General features: G+C 42.5%; 1 protein-coding gene and 1 long non-coding RNA gene across 3 annotated transcripts; both read right to left on the bottom strand.

Annotated features, from left to right (window-relative positions):
• Positions 1–2520: 2520 nt before the first annotated feature.
• LOC130990711 (uncharacterized) lies at positions 2521–3159 on the bottom strand. The gene has a single exon (XM_057914940.1). It carries the CDS (start codon positions 3157–3159, stop codon positions 2521–2523), a length of 639 nt encoding a protein of 212 aa, XP_057770923.1.
• Positions 3160–19596: 16437 nt separating this feature from the next.
• LOC130988990 (uncharacterized) lies at positions 19597–23686 on the bottom strand. Of its 2 annotated transcripts, none has more exons than XR_009090355.1 (5): positions 23600–23686; positions 22679–22847; positions 22447–22570; positions 21204–22232; positions 19597–20805 (listed from the first exon to the last, which is right to left on the bottom strand). It is a non-coding gene; the product is annotated as an uncharacterized LOC130988990 (long non-coding RNA). The 2 variants fall into 2 exon arrangements; XR_009090354.1 differs by having other exon boundaries at positions 19598–20805; positions 22679–22850.
• Between the last annotated feature and the right edge of the window lie 1035 nt (positions 23687–24721).

Here is a 24721-nt window from a genome sequence, read left to right as displayed (position 1 = left end):
GCTGGGATAATAGCTTTCAAATCCGTAAAAATCACGTCAAATTCTTGTTAAAATCCGTCCAAAATTCGTTCAAAATCTGTACAGATGTTAAGAATTCCAAAATACATGAAAAATCTGTGTGAAATCTGTAAATTTTTTTAAATCTCTAGATTTAAAAAATTTATAGAATTTCTGAATGAATACACCCCCTAAATTTCCCCTTTCGCTTCAATGTTTTCTTTATTCAATCTCTATCCTCTCTTACGTGAGTAGAGGTGAGGCATGTTTGGGGAGCGGATAAATGGGCGTAAAGGCACTCAATTACCAATTCGCCCAAATATCAGTAGTCGAAGGTCTGGAACTCGCCCATAACCACCTCTATTTCGCCCAAATCGGAGGTCTGGAACTCCGAGGTAGTAAGCAGAGAGGAAGCCGACGGCAGCAATGGCGAGGGGATCGGCGACATGGTGGTGGAGGCGGCATGACGGCGGACGATTTACAGAGAGAGAGATCTGAAACTCGATGGCCGCTCGCAGTCACCGGATTTCCGAAACGTCGCTGGACGTTTTACGAAGATGATTAGAGAGATAGAGAGAGAGATGAAATCTGGGGCTCCCCTGCCGCACGAAATCTGAAAGTAATTAGAGAGAGATTATTAGAGAGAGAGAGGGAAGAGAGAGACAAGCTTTGCGGATGGAAGAGTATTTTGTTTTTTTTTTTTAGGGGAGGGGGTAGTTCAGACCTTTTCCACAAAAAGTGGGTAATTTTTTATGTTTTTATCCTATAGGCTAAATTTTAAATTTGCTATATGAAATAGACTAGTTTCATGTATTGACACTATTTTTTTTAACGATCAGATTTTGGTCTTTAATATTATATTTTTATAATTTTTTTATTTTTTTAACGATCGAAAATTTGATCGTAATATTTTATTTGTTTATTATATTTCATATCTATTTGTTTATTTTTTTAACAATAAAATTCAGTAGTTAATATTAAACATATGTTGCTAATATTAATTTTTAAATATTTTTAAAAACTGATCGTTAATATTAAATGTTTAATTTTTTTAATTACTTTGTATATTTTATTTTATTTTAAAATAATTGATAATTTCTTAAAATCGATCTTATTAAAAGAATTAACGATAATATTAGACGATGAAGCGCAGTCTGTTGGTAAGACGCTTCTCCACCAACCAATAGGTCAGGAGGTTCGAGTCATCTAATAGGCTAGAGTGTGAGTGTATTTTCCTTTCTTAAGGTGTACCATTTTTTTTTAAATAACTATAATATTTATTTTTAAATTTTATAAAAATTGAAACTTTGATACTTAATAATTTTTTTTAACGATCGAAAATTTAGTCGTTAATAGTTTTTTTTATTTTTTATAGTGCTCAGTAAGAAATGAAATAAGTTTCTTTCTCAGTTTGGGATCAAGTTGTGCCCCTATCCGAACTTTGTGATCCGGATAGTCTATATTGATTTGGACTTCATCTATCTCCACATCTTCTTCTTCAACAAAGCTGGCAGACCGCTTTCGATTGTCGGGTTTGTCGGGTTGGTCTGGTTGATCATGCTGCACATGTTGCTCTAGCTGTGGTGACTGGTCCATCTTGGGGTTGGATGGACCATCTTCCTGTAATTGCTATAAAGCATGTTTTGTCTTCATGGTGGTCTAGTAGCAGGATCTGGAGTCCTTTTGTTCTCCCCTAATCTCCTTGACGCCCCACTTAGTCGGAAACTTCACCACTTGATGAAAGATGAAAGTGACTGTCTCCATGTCGAGGATCCATAGGCGATTGGGGATAACATTGAACACGGATGAGGCATCAATCACTAGGAATCTTGTTGACAAATTAACCCCTTCGGCGTAGACGGTAAGGTCGATCTCCCTAGCGGTTGTCTTGTTCTCACCGTTGAAGCCTATGAGTACTGTGGTCTTCCTAGTTATGTTGGACTCGTTCAAACCCATCTCCCTGAAAGCATTAATAAACATGATATTGGCAGAGCTGCCGTTATCGATCAACACCCGTTTTGTTAAACAATTAGCAATATAAATAGAAATAACTAAAGCATAATGATGAGGGTTAAGAAGCTTGTCTGATTCCGTAGTTTGAAAGCTGATTGTCTGGGTTGGCTGGTTTGTCCAAGCTTGACCAGTCACATTTTCTCCCGTTCTGCTAGACCTAGCTTGCCTGGTATGCCTCTTTGCAGCAGAGTGTGTAATCCCGCTGGCTTCTGATCCACTAGAAATGACATTAATTGTCCTCTCATGGTTTGGTGGGTTAGGTGGGGTGACTTCTCTGTGCTCGTCTCGTCTATCACTCCCTTGCTTTAAGGTGTGTTGGCCCTTGTCTGTTAGAAACTCGCTGGGGTACTTCTTTGAGTAAATGCGCCACTTCCAATCGTAGTGCAATGCAATCCTCTGTTCGGTGTCCATGGTCGGCATGGAATTCGCACCATTTGGATCTATCTCTCTAGTCGGCTGGTGCCCTTATCTTTTCCGGCCATTTGACTTTGTTGCAAAGATTCTTGAGAGCTAAGATTGCCTCGGCTGGCGAGATGGATAAGTTGTACTTTGGTATATTGACCCTTTCACGTGGTCGCATCTCGTAAGGTTACTCATACTGTCTCCTTCTGTATTTTTCTGTTGTGGAGGTGGGTAAGGCTCAGACCACCTATCACTTGTCCTCCTATCCACCCTGGAGCCTCTTCTAGTCTTTCTGCTTGGTGAAGATCGGTGGTGGCTGTATTGATCTTCCTCCCACTTGTTTTGTGCCCATGCTTTGGCAAGGACGTCCTCCATTGTTCTACAACGGTATTTGGTGAGGTCTTTGTAGAGGTCTGAATCGGGCAGGAGACCCTTTCTGAAGGCGGTGACCGCTGTTTGGGTGTTGCAGTTGGTGATGGACACCTTCTCTTTGTTGAATCGACTGATATAGTCTCGAGGAAACTCACCGCGCTGTTGCACCACAGCATAAAGATCCTCCGATATCTTTTCAAGTTTCCTGCTACTAGCATATTGCTGCACAAATATATTTGTTAGTTGAGCAAAACTTGAAATAGAATAATTTAGAAGGTTAGTGTACCACTGGAGGGTCGATCCTGTCAGACTAGAACCGAACCCCTTACACATGCAGGCCTGCTTCAATTCACGAGGAATTATAGCAGTGAACATCCTTTGCTTGAGCAGTCACGTGGGGTGCGTCGGGAGTTTCAGATCTGTCACGACCGTCATACATGATTGATGCTCGTAGAGATCTATGAAAAGTGCGTTGATTCACTTGATTGCTAGGGCCCCATGGTGGGTGCCAAATTGTTGGGGATAGATCCAACAATCACGAAATAGGACGTCGGGTACGTCCATTTCGGCGGGCACTAGCAACCTGAAATCACTAACACGTTAGAGCCCTTCTAGGAGCACCGATGAGGGTGTCGATGGAAGGGCCTCCGCCGCTCAAGTCAGTCAAACAATTCGAATTAATTGATAGAAATAACAAATCTAATGCGTAAAGATAAGAACGTGAGAACGTGGAGGTGGAGTGGTCGAGCAAGTGAAGAGAGTTAAGAACGTGACTAGGAGGAGTAGCTCAGAGTACGAATGAATGGATGACTTGAATGACCTAGTTGGTCTTGATTTATACCGTGGTAGCCTGACGGCTAAGGTTTTACTGGCACGTCTCCTTAAACCCTAGTCGTTCCGATATTTATGGGATCGTATCCCTAACCTAGTTTCGTACCTTCTCCCGCAAGTCGCTGCCCTTTCTAGGGTTTAGATCGATGGGCCTTAATGCCATAGAGTACGGGCTGAATTAATTCCAATTAATTCAATCTTTTGGATTGGGCTAGATGTTTGGGCCGCTAATATTTATTCAAATGGGCTATACGATTTGCCCATTACATAAATAAATATTTTATTATTTTTTTAACGATAAAAAATTTGGTCGTTAAATTTTGTTGTTAATATGAACTTTTTATTATTTTTTAAAAATTAATCGTTAATATTTATTTTGGGTAAATGTCATATTAAACCCCACACCATATCTATTTTATCAAAAATGTCCTTGACTATATGAAATATTTTTAAAAAAACCCCAAACTATTAGATTTGTATCATAAATGTCCCACATCCATTTTTCAGTTTTCGGAATCATGACGTGTCACATCGAATGTCACCGTGTAATTTATATTTTATTTCTTTAAATAACATGACACAAAACGACGTTATTTTGTGCCATATCATTTTGAAAAAATGATGACTTTTTATGCTACGTCAGTTGATTCAAATTGCGTTGAAGGTCAATTAAGAAATAATAGGAAAGTTTAAGACAAGAATAGATCCTAAAGAAATGGGCAACACCCGGTTAACAAACGCAAACTTCGCAAGGCAATCTGCAAAATCATTCCCCTCCATCGGCGTCCAGCTAAAAGTCACCTTGTGCAATCTTCTGGCCTTCTATTGTATCGCCTTGAGTGTATCACCAAGGTAGGAAAGATCCACATCTTGCTTGGACAACTTCTAGGAAATCTCTTGACAATTTATCTCAATGATAACATCCTCTCTTCCCAACTCTTCACACAGACGTAGGCCTTCGAGAATCGCTAAGGCCTCCCTCTCTATCGCTGAAAAGCACCCGGAAGTAACCCACAGCAGCAACAAACAGCATCCGCATTCCCCTCCGAAATCAGAGCCCCGAGACCTAGACTTGTTCCACCGACGCATCACATGAAATTCGAAGGTGTCCCTCCCGACTGCAAGGCACACGAGAGAGATTACCATGAGAGTCTGGTTGCCTCACTAATTTAGACCACGTCGCACTCTAAGCAATGAGAAAATGTTCCTGGTGACTTAGTTCATTTCCTTGAAGCAGCAACATTTTTCGGGCATATCAAATAGACCAGACAAGAGTAGCTAAAACTTGGTGGACCTTCTTATGTTGGATAGCTCTAATCTTGTCAATCCACATGAGAATGAGGCAGATATCCTCCACGGGAAGGGACGGAAGGCGCAACAGAGAGGCTTCCCAAAAAAATGTAGCCATTTGCAGTCACGAAGAGCATGCTCTGCCGTCTCAACATCTTTACCGCATCGTTGGCATAGAGGATCAACACCGATGGACCTACCGAGCAAAGCATGGGCAGTTGGGACCGCCCCCACAAGGCACTTCCAGATAAATAATTTCACCTTAGGAATAGCATCCATCTTCAAAATCCACTTATGCAAAATATCAAAGCCATCGGAGGACGATGCTTCATTCCTATTCTTGAAGTGGCATGCCAACACGTATCCGGACTTGACAGTGTACATATTACACTTGCCCCTCGGCCAAAAGGGGCGGTCTGGGGATGATTGGTTCGCCGTCATATGGCTGGATAGCTTCCAGAGGACACCGGGCCGAAGGATGGACTCCACCTTCTCCACATCCCACTCTCCAGTCTTAAAGAGAAGCCTTTGAGCCCGTGTGGATTTACAAGTCTCTGGGATGACTACGACATGAAATAGACCGGTTCCATCGGGGAGCCAAGCATCGTGGTCAATGTGAATCCGGGCCCCATCTCCAAAACGTCAAGCTATGCCCGCAGCTAAGAGATCACGTCCTACCAATAAACTTCTCTAAGCGAAGGATGGATTATGTGCTTTATTGGTGACTCAACTCAAAACACCTATTGAATTGACTCGCAATCGTACGAGATCAATTGCAGTGGAATAAGCTAACCCAAGTCGTCTCACAAGAAAGGCTAAGTAGGGTGTTCCCTCATGTTGCACACAGATAACAGAAAATAAACCTAAACACTCTAATCAATATTTTGGGTCTGACACTCTCTCTCTCTCTTTAACTAGCGTATAATTGAAATAAAGCATGTAAAATTATCTAGGCAAATATCAAAAATAAATCAGAAATAAAGAAATAGCATGTAAATCTACGCTAGGGTTCTTGAGGAAAAGCAGTAATTCATTAAAATAACCGCGCAACAAAATAACAATTATCTAGACAACAAATGAAATTATTAACCAGAATAAATCTAACAAGAGCATAAACGATAAATAAGAAATACTGTAAAATCATAAAATCTAGAATTTATCTAGGCAATAAATAAATGACTTACAGTAAATGGCGATAACTGAACAAGAATTTCTTACTACTAATTATTCTAGGCGTAAGAATGAAATAAGAAAACGAATAAACCCTAACTAAGAAAATGGTGTCTAGAGCTTTCTATCTAAGATCTGGACTAGCATCTGGGAAAGTGTATGTGTACCCTATGAAAATGAGAAGTCAGCCTTTTATATCCCCAAAATAAAACATGCTTCTCTTTTATCTTAAAGCTGAATGGTGTGAAAGGCGCATGCGTGAAAAACATACCCAGCGGCCGCTGGGTTTCTGAGCGGGCGCAGAGGCGAGAAGCCCCGCGGACGCTGGGTCTTCGAGCGGGCGCTGAAGGGAGTGATGGCAGCGGGCACTAGCTTTGGCTCGCGAGGGCGAGGCATGGAAGGAGTGCAGGCATGGGGTTTAGAGCGGGCGCGGAGTAGAGCCATCCCTACGGGCGCTGGAACTTCGAGCGGGCGCTGGAGAAGTGAGGTGAGCTGCCGCTGGAATGGTGCTCGGCCGCAGAGAGTTGCCCTCGGGCGCTGGAAAGGGGCCTCGGCCGCTTGGTGTGTTTGAGCGGCCGCTGGATATATTGAGCTGTCGCTAGGTTAAGGTAGACAACGCCTTGCCCGCTGGAATGACGAGCGGCCGCTGAAATTCATGAAAAATCGCGCAAGGAGCCGCGGTCCGGCCCGCGGCCGCGGGTGTCTTGGGTGCCTATGCGCGATATTTTTATTTCGGTCCATTCTCCCGTGTTACAAGTCAGAATATGGATTCGTTTTCGTCTACAAACTCGTATCGAGACGAGCTACAATTCGTTTTAAGACCAATTAGCCAAATTCGAACTCCAAATTTTGTCACTAATTAATCAATTGGAGCATCAAATCCTAAAACAACAAAATAAGTGCATAAGCTCAAATCTATTAACTACTGTGTGAACTAAATCAAAAATATAAACCCATAACGCACATAAACATCCATAGAAACATCACAAAATAGGACTAAACAATTGGTAAGGAGGATGTCTGACTGTGGGAAGTACCTTGTTTTGAGAGAACGGGCCAAGAGTGTCGTGTCATTGAGAAGAATTCTTCAAGCCTGCTTAGCCAACATTGGTTGGTTGAAGAGGCTCAAGTCTCTAAAGCGAAGTCTGCCTCTATCTTTAGGGCTACAAATTTTCTTCCAACTCTTCCAATGGATTCGTCTTTCTTTTCTTTTTTGGCCCCAAAAGAAACTCGATGCCACACTGTTGAGTCGCTGACAAATCTGATACTGTAAAGTAAAGCAACTCATGAGATAAGATGGAATAGATTGGAGGACTGCTTTGATGAAATCCTCCTTCCCAACGCCGGACAAGAAGTTGTGTTTCCAGTCCTTAGTCTTCTTCCTAGTACGATCAACCAAACATCTGAAAAATTTATGTCTTTGATAGCCCACGATACTCGGGATTTCGAGCACCTCCGAGCTGACCCGCCAGATCCTACATAAGGTCCGTTAGACTGCCCTGCTAAAAGTAACTTCATCTAGATTTGTCCAAATTAACTTTCTGCCCAGACAAACTTTCATAGAGGGTAAGGATCTCCCTGACCATCACAATATCATTTGTATTCGCCCTGCCAAAGATGATACATTCGTCTGCAAAGAGGAGATGGCTCACCCGAGGGGCAGTGAGGCAAAGGCAGGCACCATGGAGTAGATTTTGGGTTTTCGTCTGGAGGAGACCTGAAAGAGCTTCAGCACAAAACAAGAACAAGAAGGGTGAAAGAGGGTCCCCTTGCCTGAGCCCACGGCTAGGCTCGAACAACTCCCCATGGAAACCATTAACCAACACACGAAAAGAAACAGTAGAGACACAACGCATGATTAAGTTCACTACAGAAGGGTGGAAACCCAACTTTCTCATAATAACATCCAAGAAGGACCCCTCAACTGTATCATAAGCCTTAGCAATATTAAGTTTAAAGGCAAACAGCCCCCCTATTTTTGCTTTATTCACTTTCATCATGTGGAATATCTCAAAGGTTAACAAAGAATTAACAGTGATTTGGCGCCCGTGAACAAAGACAGATTGACTCTCATTAATAATAGAGGGGATGAAGGACTAAAGACGATTAGTAATAACCTTGGAAATGATTTTTATAAACCACGTTACACAAAATAAGACATATGAAGATGGAATTCAATGGTTTAGGATAGACACCATCATTAAGCACGTAAAGCAAAATAGGGATGATATCACGACTCACAGAGGACCAACAAAAAAGTATAAAAAATGATAGGTATACCATCAGGCCCCGGACCCTTATGCTGATGAATTTTCTTGAGTGTCTGGACAATCTCCATTTGAGTGTAGGGTGCAGTAAGAGCTCTATTCATATCATACATAACAAAAAGTTCAATAGCATGGAGAACTACAGAGGGATCCTGAGTAGGTCCGGCAGAGAAGAGCTCATGGAAGTGGGATCTGAAAGTATCGTCCTTCTTACTGTGCCGTCAGTTTTATGTATCTTGCGGATATGGTCCCGTTTCATTCTACCCTCAGCAATATTGTGGAAAAATCCATTGTTGTGATCTCCCTCGGCCAGCCAATCAGCCCTGGATCGTTGTTTCCACATGATTTCTTCCTTCTTGAGAAGTTCATCGAGTTCATTTTCAAGATTTCTTTGCTCCGCTTTAGTATCCGAGTCACAATTCGGTCTTTGAAGCTTTGCTAAGTCCTCCCGAATATCAGCATACCTCTTTCTCACATGATCAAATTCATGTCTCTCCCAAAGTTTAAGTTCTGATCCCATGAATTCTATCTTCAAGTGAGCTTCTGCCACTGTACATGCAACCCCACCTGAATCCCATAAGCTAGAACAAACATCAACGCATCGATTGTCCTTGAGCCACATCGCCTCAAATCTAAAGGGCCTCTCGCGGCGTTGTGTGTCCTCATCCACCTTATCTAACGAAGTAGTAGAGGGCAATGATCACTACACATCTGGAGGAGGTGAGACACCTCAAAACAGGGATACGTCTCCAACCAAGCCTCATTCCCGAACACCCTGTCAAGCCTTTTAAGGATATGGTCAGCCCACTTTGGTTGTTGGTCCATGTGAAAGGGTCCCCAGTGAAGCCAAGATCTGAAAGGCCACAAAGGTCAACCACTGTTCTAAACGCCAAAAGCTATGCATCAGATCTAGGGCTACCGCCCCTCTTCTCATAATGATACAAAATCTCATTCAAATCACCACAACAAATCCATTTCTATGCCAAATGAGGAAGTAAAGACAGCATAAGAGCCCAAGTGAGGTGGTGGTCCTCGCTTCTGCTCCATCCATAAACACCACAGAAGTTCCAAATAGGGTGGCTGCCATCGTCCACAGAAGCTAAAATATGATGAGAAGAAGAGGACTTAAAGCTAACGGTCACATCATCCGACTATAGCAAGAACGGTCCCCCCTTTCGGCCTTCCGTAGAACAATCACACTCTTCCACTAACAGGTTGTTAAAACCCATTTTTGCCATATCTGAAAGTCCATTCATTAGTCAATAACTTAGTCTCCATAAGGAACACTAAGTCGGGCTTCTTTTGTTTGGTTAACAAAACTAGCTGTCGAATTGTCGATTGGTTCCCAAGCCCTCGACAATTCCAAACAATGCAATTCATTGTGCCTGGCGGGATTGCTCCGAAGCCATCTCCGCCGATAGTGCATTCGAGGGAGTTTCTTCATCAAGTAGGGTGCTTTTGAGCCTTTTTTGCACAAGCTCGACTGCATCATCCCTGAAAGGGAAATGGGCATTCTCTTTCTCATGCAAATGTCGGTTCCAGGTGGGCTTTTGGTGGCAGGAAATGGGGTAGGGGTGTTCGGGGAGCGGGCATGGCAGATCCATTTAGACTGTTTTGGAGGGGGTTTGAAACCAGATTGGGGGGGAGGGTTTGTGATGAGTGAAAGTTGTAGTTTAGCTAGGAGGTTCGGGATGGGGGTATAGGATGTCAACCCCTCACTGTAGCTTTCAGTTTTCGATATTGTGATAGTGAGGGAGGCCTGCGGGTAGGTAAGAGGGGTAGGTGTTTGGAGGGGAGAGTGTCAGTATGGAAAGGTATAAATGTGTGGAGGTGTTTGTCAAGTTGGCGAGGTGAGTTTGCATTTCTAAGTATGTGGAAATCAATATTGGTAGGTGGGGACTAGGCCATGGGTATATGATTAGGCATGGCAGGGAATATGTTCCCTTGAGGGTTATAGGATAGAGGTGGCATCCGGGGTTTTTGGAGAGGTAATTTGGGGGCTAGAGGTGTATTGTTGTCAGAGGCCGGATCTAGGAGTTTGGGGGTTTTCTGGTTAGGCTTTTCGTACTGCCCAATAGGGCATAGGCTTTGAGTGGTGAGACTTTCAAGGTGGGGCTAAACATGAGGTCCTCAAAATATTTGTCATAGTCGTCTTCCTCGTATTCCCTTTCACATGCACGGGTTTGATGTCCCATAATCCCACACTTATAGCAATAGATGGAGAGGTTCTCATATTTTACAGGAATCCAAAGTTTCTGTCCATTGAACATAATGGTTATGCCACAGAGAATAGGGATAGTAACATCAATATTTGCATTGAACTGGGCAAAGCACCCCAAGTAGTTATCTTCAGTGTCTATGTCTTCCACAATACCGATTTGACTAGCAATACTCTTGAGAATAATGGGGTGCATACACTTCATGGAAAGGTCATAGGCTTTGATCCAAAAGCTACATTCGTTGATCTTGATATTTGAGGGTTGGGTTGAGTCATCAAGACCCGAGATAGCAAAGAGGTGACCGTCAAAATGTCACGGCTGCCATTGAATGACTCAGTCATGGTCATCCAGTGATTCAAAGGTGAAAAGGTAAAGGTTATTTCAGGGGTGGAAATTCGGATTGTCGGGTACCAGGATACCCAATACCCGACATTTTATGGGTCCGAGGCGGTACCGGGTAGATAAGGTTATTATTTTCCGGGTAATGGGTATACCAGGCTAATCATCGGGTATATCCGATTACCCGCATATTTGTTTTAATGTCATATTTTTAAGGTTTTATATATTAATTAATGGTCATAAATACTATCTCAATTTGAATAAAATATAGTAAATAGTCGCTGACTTTTATGACATTATATATTGCTTTTTTCTCTGACAAATGCCTAGTACCCATCGTTTATTTTTTATTTTTCATTTTGTAAATTTCATCCTTCATGAATCATAATCAATGAAATAAAAACTATTTGGGATAAAAGAAACTCATTAACAAATAAAAAGTATCAATTTTGAAATGTTGAAATGTCCATCAATCCATTTATCCTTTTACTTAAACATGCTACTTGAGCTATATAAATTAGGACTTATAATGAATCAATAATTTTAATAGCTAGACCGAATAATTGGGTACACGAATACCCAGATCGTATATCCGCACCCCGGGTATTAGGGTACCCGATTTCATATGACGGTACGGGTACGAGTGTTACTTTTGATTTATTTTCAAGTCAGGTATTCGGCCAAACTCGACCCAAATTTCCACCCCTAGGTTCTTTCGTCATTCACAAGCTAAAAAATCATTTTGAGTTTTCCAGGACTTCTTCATTATCTCAAGTAGGTGGCAGCCATTAGAAGAGCACTGGCAAATGAAGAGCCCCACCAAGCAGTGGAAAGTTCGTTTGTCTTGGGAGCCATCGCTGGTTATACCAGAGATTTCGCTAACTTCAGTCTCACGATCAGTCCGCCCTCGGATGCTCCAGCAAACCCAAAGGATCCCTCGACGAGCCGCCACGCTTCATATTTGCAGTCATAGAGATTTTAAAAAAAAACCATCAACACCTTTCGTGAACAAGCCAGAGCCGAACAGATCCACCGCCGAAAGACACAGGTTGATGGGGGTAGGGAGAAAGGTAGGGGGAAAAAGGACGAAGGGGGTTGGGGATGGCGGAGAAGCCGCCGATAATAATAGGGCAACCCTAGACGGAAAACTCAAGAAGATGACGGAAACCCTAGAGAACAAAAACCCTAAAGAGGTAGGGAACCCATATTTGTGTTTGAAATTTTGAAAACAATGTTTGGTTCTATTTATTTAAGAGTTGATTGATTTGAGTTGATTTGCTAATTTTATTGTTTTATGATTTTATGCTCGAATTGATTAATGAATGGGCAAAAATGTAGTCATATTTGAATTGAATGGTTTGAAGAAGAATTGAAGCCTGTCTCGATACGAGTTCGTGGACAAAAACGGATCTAAAATCAGACTTGAAATGAGGAAGAACGGACCAAAACAAAAACTGTCACGACCGGACTTAATTAAGGATAATCAAACCGGGAAACCATGACTAAGGGAAGGAGATAAGAAGCGGGAGTAGAAAAAGGGAGTGAATAAATAGAGAAGGAGCGTACTTTTCATTGATAATGAAGGAAACATATATATATATATATATATATAAATATATATATATATATATATATAGGGTTGAGTTCAACAGAGAATTATCTTTTTATTCATCATAAACAAATCTATATATTTTATGAACAGATCAACATAACTATGAACAGACGTATTTAGTAAAAATATAGAAAAACTCGCCACCAACAGGATTCGAACCCGGGGCAAATTATTGTTCATGCGGTACATTGATCTGTTCATTAAAATTATAGATCTGTTCGTTTTTATTTCACGAATTCTCTATTCTCCACAATATTTAGCTTCTCTGTATATATATATATATATATCGAAGGTTTAGTTGCAATGATTCAATAAAACTAGTAAGTTCGGATATCTCCGGCTTAGTCAGAATAACATAAGACTTCTTTAAGTACGCAGCGGAATAGGGGTCTGATTACATATATGAAGACACATACCCAAGAGCTTTTCAAAACATAAGACATTGAGACAAAAGAAGATCCCGCTCGTCACTTCATCACCATCGGCTACTACTCAACCTACACATTTAGAAATATATGCAGGGCTGAGTACAAAGGTACTCTCAGTGGGCACATATGCCTAATATGAAAAATAACATGCTTCGTAAAGTTGTATATTGTCATGCCATCATAAACAGTACAGCGAGGGGGGTTTTCGCTAAAAAGGCCCAAGCTTACTAAATTCATTTGTGATTCTTAAAGTTCGACTGCAGTCTAAGTTCTCTCGTAATCTACCATATCTGGAATTTCGTGCCGGAGAGGTGGTCACCTCTCACGGACACCTGACCGGCCAACCCGCTCGATGACTCACGGTCACACGTGTACACTAGCCTTGCCAGGATAGCTATCAACTGCTCAGGACCCGAATTCGATTACATAACTGGCAAAGCCACATCAGATAGATATCATACTAAAATTGAAACATTTATGGCAAGACAACAATTGAAATAATTTTCAGTTCAAAGATTTTGTAACGAAATAACTTGTTCAAGCGTAACATTAAACTCATTTGATATATATGAAAGTAATGCCCACCTGATAGAAGCTTTCTGTGGTATAGTAGCTCTTGACTGATTAATAATCTCACGCTTGACCTTTATTACGAAAATATAAATAAGATACTGCTCGAGCAAAATCATCAAATAATGAGAATACGAAATTAACGATGCATGATCCTCTTATGCATGAATTATCATTATGAGATAATAATTGGGAAAGTTATGCTATTAATTCAGACTGTCAGACTTAATATATAAACCATCTAGGTTTCGTCTCATGAGGTCAGGTAATTAACCGTAATAGCCCGTTCTCGTCAGGGTGTTCTAATTTGTCAATTAGATAAATCTCACTCGAGGTGATTGATAATAGTAAATAACTAATTTGGTCTATTCGCTGTATAACCTCGTAAATTCCTCGGGCTAATAAGTAGGAACAATAGTAACATTATAAGTTCGAATAATTAGAAGACCCAACGTAAGGCAACCTAATAATTAATTCAGTAGAAGTGGGCCTGAATAATTAATATGAAAGGCCCAATTGAAATAATTCATTGGCTTAGGTAATTAAATAAATCTTGTCCCAAATGAATAGATAAATGAATAGTTGGGCTAAGTTAAACAAGGTATGCAAGGCCCAGCTGCAATTAAATAAGCCTCGGCCCAAAGAAAAATAAAATAAGTTCGGCCCAACTTTGAGTTAAATGGGAAAAGCCCAAAAGAATTCAAATACATAGCCCAACTATCCCTCACGTTCGGTCCTGAGTCTCTCTCATTTCAAAATCAGTCGAGAACTCTCTCCTCTCTCTCAAAATCAGTCGAGGTTTCCTCTTTCAAGAACAGTCGGCCTCCCTCAAAAATCAGTCGAGGTTTCAGCCGCTGTCTCTGCTCCGACCGGTGTCGGCTGCCGCCGAGTCTAGGTCGGACGTCCAACCGTTGACCGCACTGCCTCCTCTCGTCTCGCTTCTTCCTCATTCCACCATTCCAGCGAAGACCTGGTCGAGCCCTAACCTTCTTCTTCGCCCAAATGCCGCCGCCGTACTCTCCGTCGGAGTCGCTGCCCAGATTCCTCTCCATCAAGCTCGGCGTCTACCTCTTCCAATCTGCCTCTGGAAAAGCCCTAATCTCGGCCTACAACTATCGTCGCCGCCGCCACGGTTCTCTGGCCATCAATCGGCAAAGCCGGCGTCGTCTCAGCTTCTCCTCCGAGCCGTTCAGGTCTCGATTCAGTTGTCAAGGTGGGCAGGGAGTCGAGCCCTGATTCCTTTCCACCTCCGCCGCCATGGTTCTGCCGCCACTTCTGTTGTCTGTGGACAACTGGTGATTCAGCGTTGTTGCTCCATTCACGCCGCCGCCGTTGCTGTTACACCCTTCCCTCCGGGGCAGCAAGAGTCACCGCCGTCGTTGTCGTTGTCTTGGTGTAGACAATTAAATTGTCGTCGAATTAAATCGTGCCACGTGTAAATTCATGAATTAAATATTCAATTATATTTTCTATTTTATTAAATGAGATTTTATTCCTAATTAAATAGATATATGATTAATATTTAATATAATGAATTAATGGGCTTATTTGCCACTTAAGGCCCTAAGGCCCATGCATGGAGGCCCAAAGCTCATAAAAGCCCATGAAATAGGGGTGTTGGGAGCTCATAAATCACAACTTGAAGGAGTGGAAGATTGGAGAGCTCAAAGTATTCTCTCTACCTACAAGTGAAAGTGGAGGAGAATTGGAGAGCTAAGAAGAATTCTACCAAGTGTAGTCTTGCAAGAATTCAACTCAAGATCTTCAAGTGTCTTCAAATCTTCAAAAGTTCAAGAGTTCAAGAATTCCATTCAAGCCTTCAAATCTTCAAAGCTTCAAGAGTTCAAGAGTTCTTCAAGTGTTCAAGTATTCAAACCTTCAAGTGTTGAAGCATTTTCAAGATCTTCAAGGAAACAACATCCTTCAAATCTTCAAGATCAAAAGCTTCAAGGCGTTCTTACAAATTTTAAGGACGTTCTTCTTCAAATCAAATCAACTCCGACGTTCAAATTCAAAATCATGGCTTGAGCCCTTTGGATTTATCGTCATCAAATCAAATGCTCCAAGAACCTTCGAGATTGTTCAAGAATCAAATGGAAGAGAAGAATCAGAGGATCACCTAGAGATTGCAACCCGCAAAACTCTATCAAATTTTATCAAATTATCTTTGTAACGCATTTTGTATTTTATCAAATTGAAATACAAAAATTTGTGTTTACAAATTTTGGCACGCCCGGTGGGACATCTCTACCTCTCATCTCTACTCTTCACCAAAAATCTTGAACGATGTCTACTAAATCAAATGCGACTGCCCCAGCTTTATCCAAAGCTTCTTCGGCAAGCGTTGGTATGATCACGCGAAGCAAAGCAAAATCAATGCAAGGAGTGTCCAAGCCGAGCTTCCATCTTCCATCTATCCATGCAACTCTGAGAGAAGCTTCACATTCCCCATCGAAAATTACCAACTCCATGCAAGTGTCATGATGACAAACACTTCCACCATGGAGGAACAACTCTTGAACTTGACAAAGATGGTTGAGTCTCTAACCAAGCACATCCAAGAGCAAGATGCCCAGATTGCAAAGCTCAAGGGAGAAAAGGGAGATTCAAGCCACGCCAACAACGATGGAGAAGGCGAAGAAAGTGAAGAAGATGAGCAGAATAACGATGAAGAAGCCTCCAAGGACAAATCGAAGAGTGATGGAAAAAAACCTTCAGGAAATGATACTCTCTTCTCGTCTGGTGGCCTCATTCCCATCGACCAACTCAAAGAGTTCATCGAAGCAACAATGAAGAATAACTCCGGTGGAAGCTCCAAGTCATCATTAACTTACTCCAAGCCATATACTCGGCGAATTGACAGCATGAGGATGCCTCTTGGCTATCAACCACCAAAATTTCAACAGTTTGATGGCAAAGGAAATCCAAGACAACATGTGGCTCACTTCATCGAGACGTGCAACAACGCTGGTACTTATGGAGATCACCTAGCAAAGCAGTTTGTTCGCTCATTGAAGGGTAATGCTTTTGATTGGTACACCGACTTGGAGCCAAACTCAATTGACAGCTGGGAGCAACTGGATCATGAATTCCTCAACCGTTTCTACAGCACTAGAAGAACTATCAGCATGGTAGAACTCACAAGCTCGCACCAATTTAAAGAAGAGCCAGTTATTGACTACATTAACCGGTGGAGAAACCTTTGCCTCAACTGCAAGGATCGGTTGTCTGAGTCATCTGCTATCGAAATGTGTATCCAAGGAATGCACTGGGGATTGCAATATATTCTGCGAGGAATCCAGCCAAAAACATTCGAGGAACTGGCCACTAGAGCTCATGATATGGAGTTGAGCATGATGGCAAGCGGGATCGAAGGACCACCCATCCGAGAACCTCGCAAATTCAAGCCAGAATTCAAGAAAGGAAGCAAACCATCCGATGAAACACCAAAGAAAGAATCCATGGCGATTAAGGCAACTTCGGTGAAATAATTAAATAGAGAAGCTGGACAAGAAGGAAACCAGAACACTCCACGAGACAATCAGAACTCTTCCCGAGACTTAGGGCAAAGAAGACCTACCTTGAAAGAAATGCAACAAAAACAATATCCATTCTTAGACTCTGATGTTTCAGGAATTTTTGATGACCTGCTCAAAGAAAAGCTTATCAAGTTGCCAGAAATGAAGCGACCAAATGAAGCAGGGAGGACAGACGATCCAAGTTACTGCAAATACCATCGTCTGGTTGGGCACCCCATACATGATTGCTTTATCTTCAAAGACAGGGTCATGCGGTTAGCTCGAGAAGGGAAAATATCTCTTGAAGAAGACGCTACTGCTGTAAATATGGTTTCCACCGACTTGAATGACATAATAGAAGGTATTGGAGCTCTGTATGATACATCCCATCAAGTAGATGAAGAACCTGAGCTAAATATGGATGAAGACGATGATGCATTGGCAATCACATTCTCCAATGAAGACTTGCAGCTTGGATCTGAACCTCATAATAGGCCATTGTTCGTGAGTTGTTATACACAGGAGCAGAAGGTCAATCGAATTCTCATCGATGGAGGCTCGGCGGTCAATATTTTGCCACTAAGGGCTTTGAAGCAATTGGAAATCCAAGTAGATGAGCTGTCGAACAGTCGATTGATGATCCAAGGTTTCAACCATGAAGGGCAAAGAGCTCTTGGAACTATAAGGCTGTGATTGTTGATGCAGGACATGGATTCGACGGCGTTGCTTCATGTTATCGATGCTAAGCCGTCCTACAATATGCTTCTGGGTCGACCATGGCTTCATGAAAATGGCGTCATTCCTTCTACATTGCACCAATGCTTCAAGTACTATCAAAATGGCATCGTGAGAAAAGTGGTTGGTGATCACAAACCTTTCACAGAAGCAGAGTCACATTTCGCCGATGCTAAATTCTATTTGGAAAGAACTAAAGTGCCAATGGTAGAAATGGTTGTGCCACAGGAGGAGTCAGGATCCCGCCAAGAGAAAAAAATTCGCCCAAAAAAGGAAGGTTTCACCGTCCCTTTAACTAAGATTGACGCTAAAAAGCCAATTCCCCAGCCACTCAAAGGTTTTGTCCGACCAAAGCAAAGTGGCGCCACAGAACATGGAGATCTCTCAGACAAAGAACTCTCAAAACACTTTGGTCCGAAGGCATATAAACTCCTTGTGAATGCTGGATACAATCCCCAAGAAAGCTCCACGTCAAAGTCTCATGTGAGAAAAACTGCTAACACAAGCCAAAATCCCAAGGCAGGCTTGGGATACATGGTGCAAAGCCCCATTCGAATTGCCATCAAGAGAGCCACTGCTAACTATGCTAGCACCAAGCAAATCCTGGAATCTTCAAGCAATCGGAGAACCCAAAGGGTTTCTGTTTTCAATAGGCTGGGTAAAAAAGAGGCTCAACGGGTCTCTGTCTTTAAAAGACTTGGCAAAGACAAATCATGGAAAAAAGACATGACGAAAGGGATTGATGAATTGAACACGACAGGAAAGCTGAGGAGCTCGATTCATTCTCGTATGAAAAGGTGTACCACTTTGCTCGTGTCATGCGAAAAAGAATTGAAGGCCAAGATGAAAACGGTCGTCTTTACACAGGATGCCAAAAACGATGAAGATAGAGAAAGCGTGGGTTCATCTTACTATATTGTTAGTGATGCTAGCAATCCAGTTCCTTATACTACTCAAAGTCAAGTGCGCCGTGAACTTGCAAGTCTTGTTAGAAGTGGCGTTATCACAACAAGCGTTGAAGAGAGTATAGCCTTCATACGCCAGAGAAATGAAAGCATAAAGACGTGTTTTGATTGCAAAGATCCTCGCCGAAAAGATGAAGACGTTGTCACAGCAAACCATATCACCTCTTGCGAGAAAATGGTCGTTGGAGAAGAGAATTTGCACTTGAGCCCCAACGAACTGGAAACTCTGGATGAAGAGAGACTAGAAGTCCAGCAAAATTGGAATACTATCAAGCTCTTCCTTCAAAATCCTTCAATAAAGCAGTGTGAGCGCCCTCTTTTCAAGTTGGAGACATGGCCTTCGCTGCAAGGAGGCCAATTGTTATCACTCTCAGCGGAAAGTTCTTGAAGTACTACTATCCTTGAAGGGTGGTAGAAGTTGAAGCATGTACATATGTATATAGTTCAAAAAAAAAAAAAGCAGAAAAAGCCAAAAAAATAGAAAAGCAGAAAAGCCAAAAAAAATAGAAAAGCAGAAAAAGTCAAAAAAAATAATAGAAAAGCAGAAAAGGCAAAAAAATGGAAAGCAGAAAAAAGCCAAAAAAATAGAAAAGCAAAAAAGCCAAAAGGATAAGTCAGATGAGAAACCAGAAATGAAGAAAAACAACAAAATGGAGTGTATGAAGAAAGCTCCTTGACGCACGAGCCTAAACTGCATGTTACTCCTGGCCCGCATGAGTATAAACTGTGCACGACACCCAATCTCAAAGCACCTGATCTTATGAACTACGTTTTGACTTGATCCCTTTCAAAAGGGTACGTAGGCAGCTTAGATAATTTCTAGGTTCAGTCATAAGTTGTGTTTGACTCTTTTCGATTTATATCATCAAGTTATGATTTAAGTTGATTATGTGAAGCCAAATACGTTTCATTCCAAAATAGCAAAGAAATCAAGTCATCAAAAGAAGCACAAACATTTGGAGAAGATGTCAAAATATCCATCACAAACTAAATGAGAATCATCAAAAGAAAAATGATAGAAACTATGGTTTGCACCAATACTACGCAAATGGTCTTGATCCTCCAAAGCTCTCTGAGCAGAGATCAAAAGTGATTCTGAAGCCTTCAAATTCCTCAGCATTTCCTCATCAATAGGCGCAGCTTTATGTTTGTCAAACTCTCTTTTGAATTCTTGGATTGCACCTCGAACAATATGAAAGAAGGCACTATCTTGCTTGAAGAACAACTTCATCTCCGTCTTCCACATCTTTATCATAGCAAAGCTCTTCCTTGATCAAAGCAATTCAGACGATGGCTTCATTCTCCTTGGCTTAAGCGTCAAGAAGAGAAGACTTAATCTTCTCGAGCCACTGTGCAGAATTCTCCCAACTTCGTGAGATGCCAAACATAACAACAACAACCTCACTCAAACCAGAGTCGAACAATCCTAGGTCCGAGCGCACCCAAGACCTGTCAAAGAATTGAGTCATCTGGCATTGAGGTCAGCTGTGCACCGCTAACTTCCCTTCTCTCCCCAAAATTCCGCTGCTGCCCGCTGAAAGAGCACCGCCGCCGTTGACTTTCTTTGTCGACAGCAAGAGCTTCAACAACAGCCCTTCCCTCCTTTATTCGAGAACTGCTGCTGCCGCTTCGAAGACTTGGATCTTCTGCGAAACGCCACCGCTGAAATTATGGACGTCCACAAGGCTACCACTCTTCATGGACTCGAATCCACGACGTCGCCGCTGCTAGATGTCGCACTGCTGCCATGGTTTGCCATCGTGCTTTCTCCGCTTCGGTCCCCACATCCTGAAATCCGACGAGAAGCTTCTCAACTCCACTCCTTCTGTGCCCCAAGCCGGTTCCGACTGCTGCTACGCCCGCTGAGAAGAAGCTAGAGACTGCTGCAAAGCCAAAGCCAAATACCGCCATCACGCTCCAAGCCGGTTCCAGTAGCTGCTGCGCCCGCTAAGAAGAAGCCGAAAATTGCCACAAAACCAAAGCAAAAGGCGACAATGCTCCTCGCTGAAATTGCTCCTCATGGGAAGAAGCTGCTACCTTCAAAGATAAGACCAGTGAGGCAAATTCAGATGCACACCTAAAAAGCAAAGGAAACACATGCAAAGGAATAAGCCAAATAGCTGAGTGGTGCTCTCAGAAAATGCAAGAGGCAGACACGAAACCTCAACATGGATAAAATTGCAGGAACTTGCTCTTAATAAAGAGATAGGCAGTTTAATTGAATATTTTGAGCTAAGCATAACATCAGCATTGTAATTAAAAATATTAACTGGATGACAAAGCAACCAAGATTCAGGAGACTACGGAAGACTATGTTGGATGGAGCACATTGAAGCAGATAGCATTGAAGAAATAAGAAAAGGCACATGTCACCTCTGACTAACAGCTAAAGAGACCAACTCAAAACCTTTTCTCATAATAGACATGAAGACAAAGGCTCAAAATAATAAAAGAGGTGTTGTAAGGAAACTTTACCTCGATGAAGCACAGTCCCTTCGCCGCCTCATCCTGCTGTAGAAGAGACTCCGATATCTCCACCTCAGCCGAAGCACCCCCGCCTTCAAAAATCAGTAAGGCCAGTGCCTCAACCCCACCATCGATCTGCCATTTGCTTCCTTTTTAGGACATCAACGGGGAGTTATCTCCTTCTGTTGAAAGTCATGAAAACTGCACTTTCATATCTCTTGCTGGAAGCACGACCACCTTTCAAACCGCTGCTGGTCCAAAATTAGCAAGAACTGACACAGCCCACCCACCACCTCTTGCTGGAGCGTGAACTGTTGCTGGGGAAGTTTCAACGTGTCGTTGATCCCCAAAGGCGCCGGTTTCCTCTCCATCGGCTCATCGGAGTGGCTGACCTGCGGGATCAAAGAAAGCGATCTGGTTCTCGATTGCTGGATCGCTAATATATCATCTCAAGTGAACTACAATCCGCTAGTGCAGCTCCGCAGCCCGGGATTGTGCAGAGCCGGCGGCTGCGGCGAGGGGATGTTCGGCTTCAACGTCTGCCTGCTCAACGAGCCGGATTTGACGAGCTTGTGTGTGAGGAAGGATATCAGCATCTGCTCCCTTTGTGACTTCAACTACACCCAAGGCTTCTTCCCTTCCAGTCTCTACAGCTCCGATGCCGATAGAGTCTGCACGCCTTGCTCTCTCTGCCAGAACAGCACCTGCGAGGATGTCTGCAAGCTCAAGTCATCACCGCAGTCGCATGGGGATGAGCTGCGTCAGCTGCTTCTCATCATTGGCTCCTCCGCGTCCAAGAAATCATGGCAAAGCAAGCTGGTTGAAAACACACATGCAAAGATCAGAAGCGAGAAAAGAGATGCATTCTGAGAATAGCTCAACAGAGATGTTAATCCAAAACTTTGATTATTGCTGTGGCATATAACTAGTCGAGGTCAGCGTCGGATGATGCTTCTCCAATGTTTTCAAACGGCTTCAAAACTCCATCCTCTCCGAGCACCGAGTCGCAGCCGCTGGATGTTCGACACAAGTTACTCACTGCAAGGCATAACAAAAGCAGTTCGCCATCATTGGGTAACAAAGTGAAAGCGAAGAAAGAAGCGAAAGCTCGAAAACGCTGCACAAATGACCAAATGTAAAAGAGAAACGAAAACGAAAGGTGCTGACTGAGAATGCAAACATTGTTAAAATGAACTCAGCTCAGTAAGAAGATTAAGAAAAATCATGGGGCATGGAACAGCTAGCCACAAACCTGCACCATCGCCTTTTCTCGCCGTCTCAGACCTTCGTCCAGACGTTGAATGCCAAGCAACGGGCAGCAAGCTGCGTGACTGTGCTACGTCTCGTCCAACATTGCCATCGCCATTATCACAGCACTTATAAGAAAAAGCTGGCAGACCACAACTTAGACAAGATTTCTTCGCCAGATAATGTAGAAAAGGTTGTGAGCATATGAAACAAGAAAGAAAGAGAGCGGTTTTTACCTTGATAAAGTATCTCCTCGTCACCACTAACTGTTAAAGTTCACCTCTTCGAAAGGACCGGCTGTAGCTCGGTCTCTGCTACTTCGTCTGAACAAGGCTGCCGACGCTAGATAAGCGCCGCCGTCATGGCATCGTGTCTCCTCTGTTGACTGCCGCCTCGCCGTCGTGCCTTCTTTATCAAAGAGAAGTTGTGGGAATAGCAATGTGAGCGTTGGCAAATAGAAATCGACGGGCTTGCAAGAAAGAAAGCAAATAGCGCATTCGTTTGGAGCTTAAACATGAATAGAAATGCAGCGGCAGAATAAATGCATGATGAAGGTTAAAACATGAATAGAGATGCAGCAGCGGTAATAAGCATGGCATGAAGCAAAACGCAGCAGCAATGAGTATATTATGGAAGTTCTTCCGATACTTGGATAAGTAAGATATCAAAATTTCGAGGAATGGAAAGCTCACAAAACAGCCAATGTACTTCAAAAGAATGCCAAATGTTGTTGAAAAGCTAGAAGTCTACTACAAATGAAGAGTTTTCTACTGTTCTAAACAAGAAAGTGCAAGTATGCTAAGTCACGTACACAGACACCAAAATGAGAGGCTTCGCTGAACTCCCAAGTTTTAAAAGTTCTAAAATATAAATGCTGATATATAAAAGGTGGGAAGAAAGGTTTCTATTGAATGTCGAAGACTGGAAAGCTAAGAAGAAATCCAGTGTTTGAGTATCGACAATAGGTGAAGCTTGGAAAACTTATTTCATGCACATTTAGGACATATGTTCGGCAATTGCTTTGATCAAATAAACAAGAAATGAGAAGCATGCTAAACATTTTCAAACAAAAACAGATTATACACAAAGTTAAGAGGGAATGTGCCTTGCATGATTTAAAGTTGAAAGGAGAGTTAAAAGTTGGAGGAAAGTTTTACTTCGAAGCCTCTACTGTCGAAGCTCGATCTCTCCTTTTCGCCGGAACTTCGGAACAGCACACGTCATCGTTGGCGCTCGGCGAAGTCCTGTGATACATCAAGGAAAACACCATAAGTACTCAACGGCGTGAGCTAAAGAGAAATGGCGTAAAAGCAGCGAGCCTTGACAAACCACGGCTTCTCCATTGTCGAAGTAGCTCTTTCACCGTTGTGAGAAATGTGTAGACGTCGACAGTCTCTTCTCGTCTTCGCTCCCCACAGCAGCAGCCACTAGAAGCTACTCGCGGTATACCCACTGCACCAAGCAAAACAGCCTTCAACCATTCAACAATAGAAAGGAGCAACGCAAGAAGTAAAATATGGAGTCAAAAGCCTAAAATGAGCACAGCAAATATGCTCAAAACATACCGCATTTTCGCTGTCAAAACTCCTCCCTTCGGTCAAAAAATTCCTTCCGTCTGTCGGAACTCATCACCACGCCTTCGGTTGCTTTCAGTGCTCGCCGTCGACAAAGAGAAGTGAAGCGATAGGGTTCGACTTCTAATATATGGAGAAGAAATCCTAATGCAAGGACATAGCTAGCAAGAGAAAGGTGAAAGGCGAGAAAATAGAGTAACAATGGTGCTCTTTGTTTACATCTGTAACTAGCTAAGAAAGAACCGAGATGGAGGGGAGAAATAGGAAAGAAAAAGGAAGAGATTTCCTACTGCTAGTCTCGGAAATGTGAATGGAGAAGAGTGGCAATGTTGTCTCTATTTATAGATGAGAAAAGTAAAACCCTAGCTGCAAACCCTAGTCGCTAGTATGTGGGTTACAAGCTGCCAAGATGTTCAAACAAACTACATTTAATGGCTGAGGGTACTCCTTCTGTACTGATACGCAGGAGACTAACCAAAATGGGGAGTTGGGCTGTGGTCCAAATTTGGCAGCAAGAAACCTTGGTTTGAAAGGAAATATACGTGCTGCCATAAGTTGAGAGTGTGAGGAACGCATATTTGCTGTCAGTTAAAGCAAAACAGATATGCTTAAGGTTTGTAAACGGCTGAGATTGGACAACAAAAGCAAGGTGAACGGTCCAGATGAGAGAGTCTCGGCATATTCGACTGGCTAATCGTACACAGC

Source organism: Salvia miltiorrhiza, chromosome 6 (assembly GCF_028751815.1).
Source record: "Salvia miltiorrhiza cultivar Shanhuang (shh) chromosome 6, IMPLAD_Smil_shh, whole genome shotgun sequence".
NCBI lineage: Eukaryota > Viridiplantae > Streptophyta > Magnoliopsida > Lamiales > Lamiaceae > Salvia > Salvia miltiorrhiza.
This window is presented reverse-complemented; position numbering and strand designations above follow the sequence as displayed.

Coding starts and splice junctions, on each gene's coding strand:
- LOC130990711 (XM_057914940.1), bottom strand. CDS start 3,159: ATGTTCACTGCTATAATTCCTCGTGAATTGAAGCAGGCCTGCATGTGT.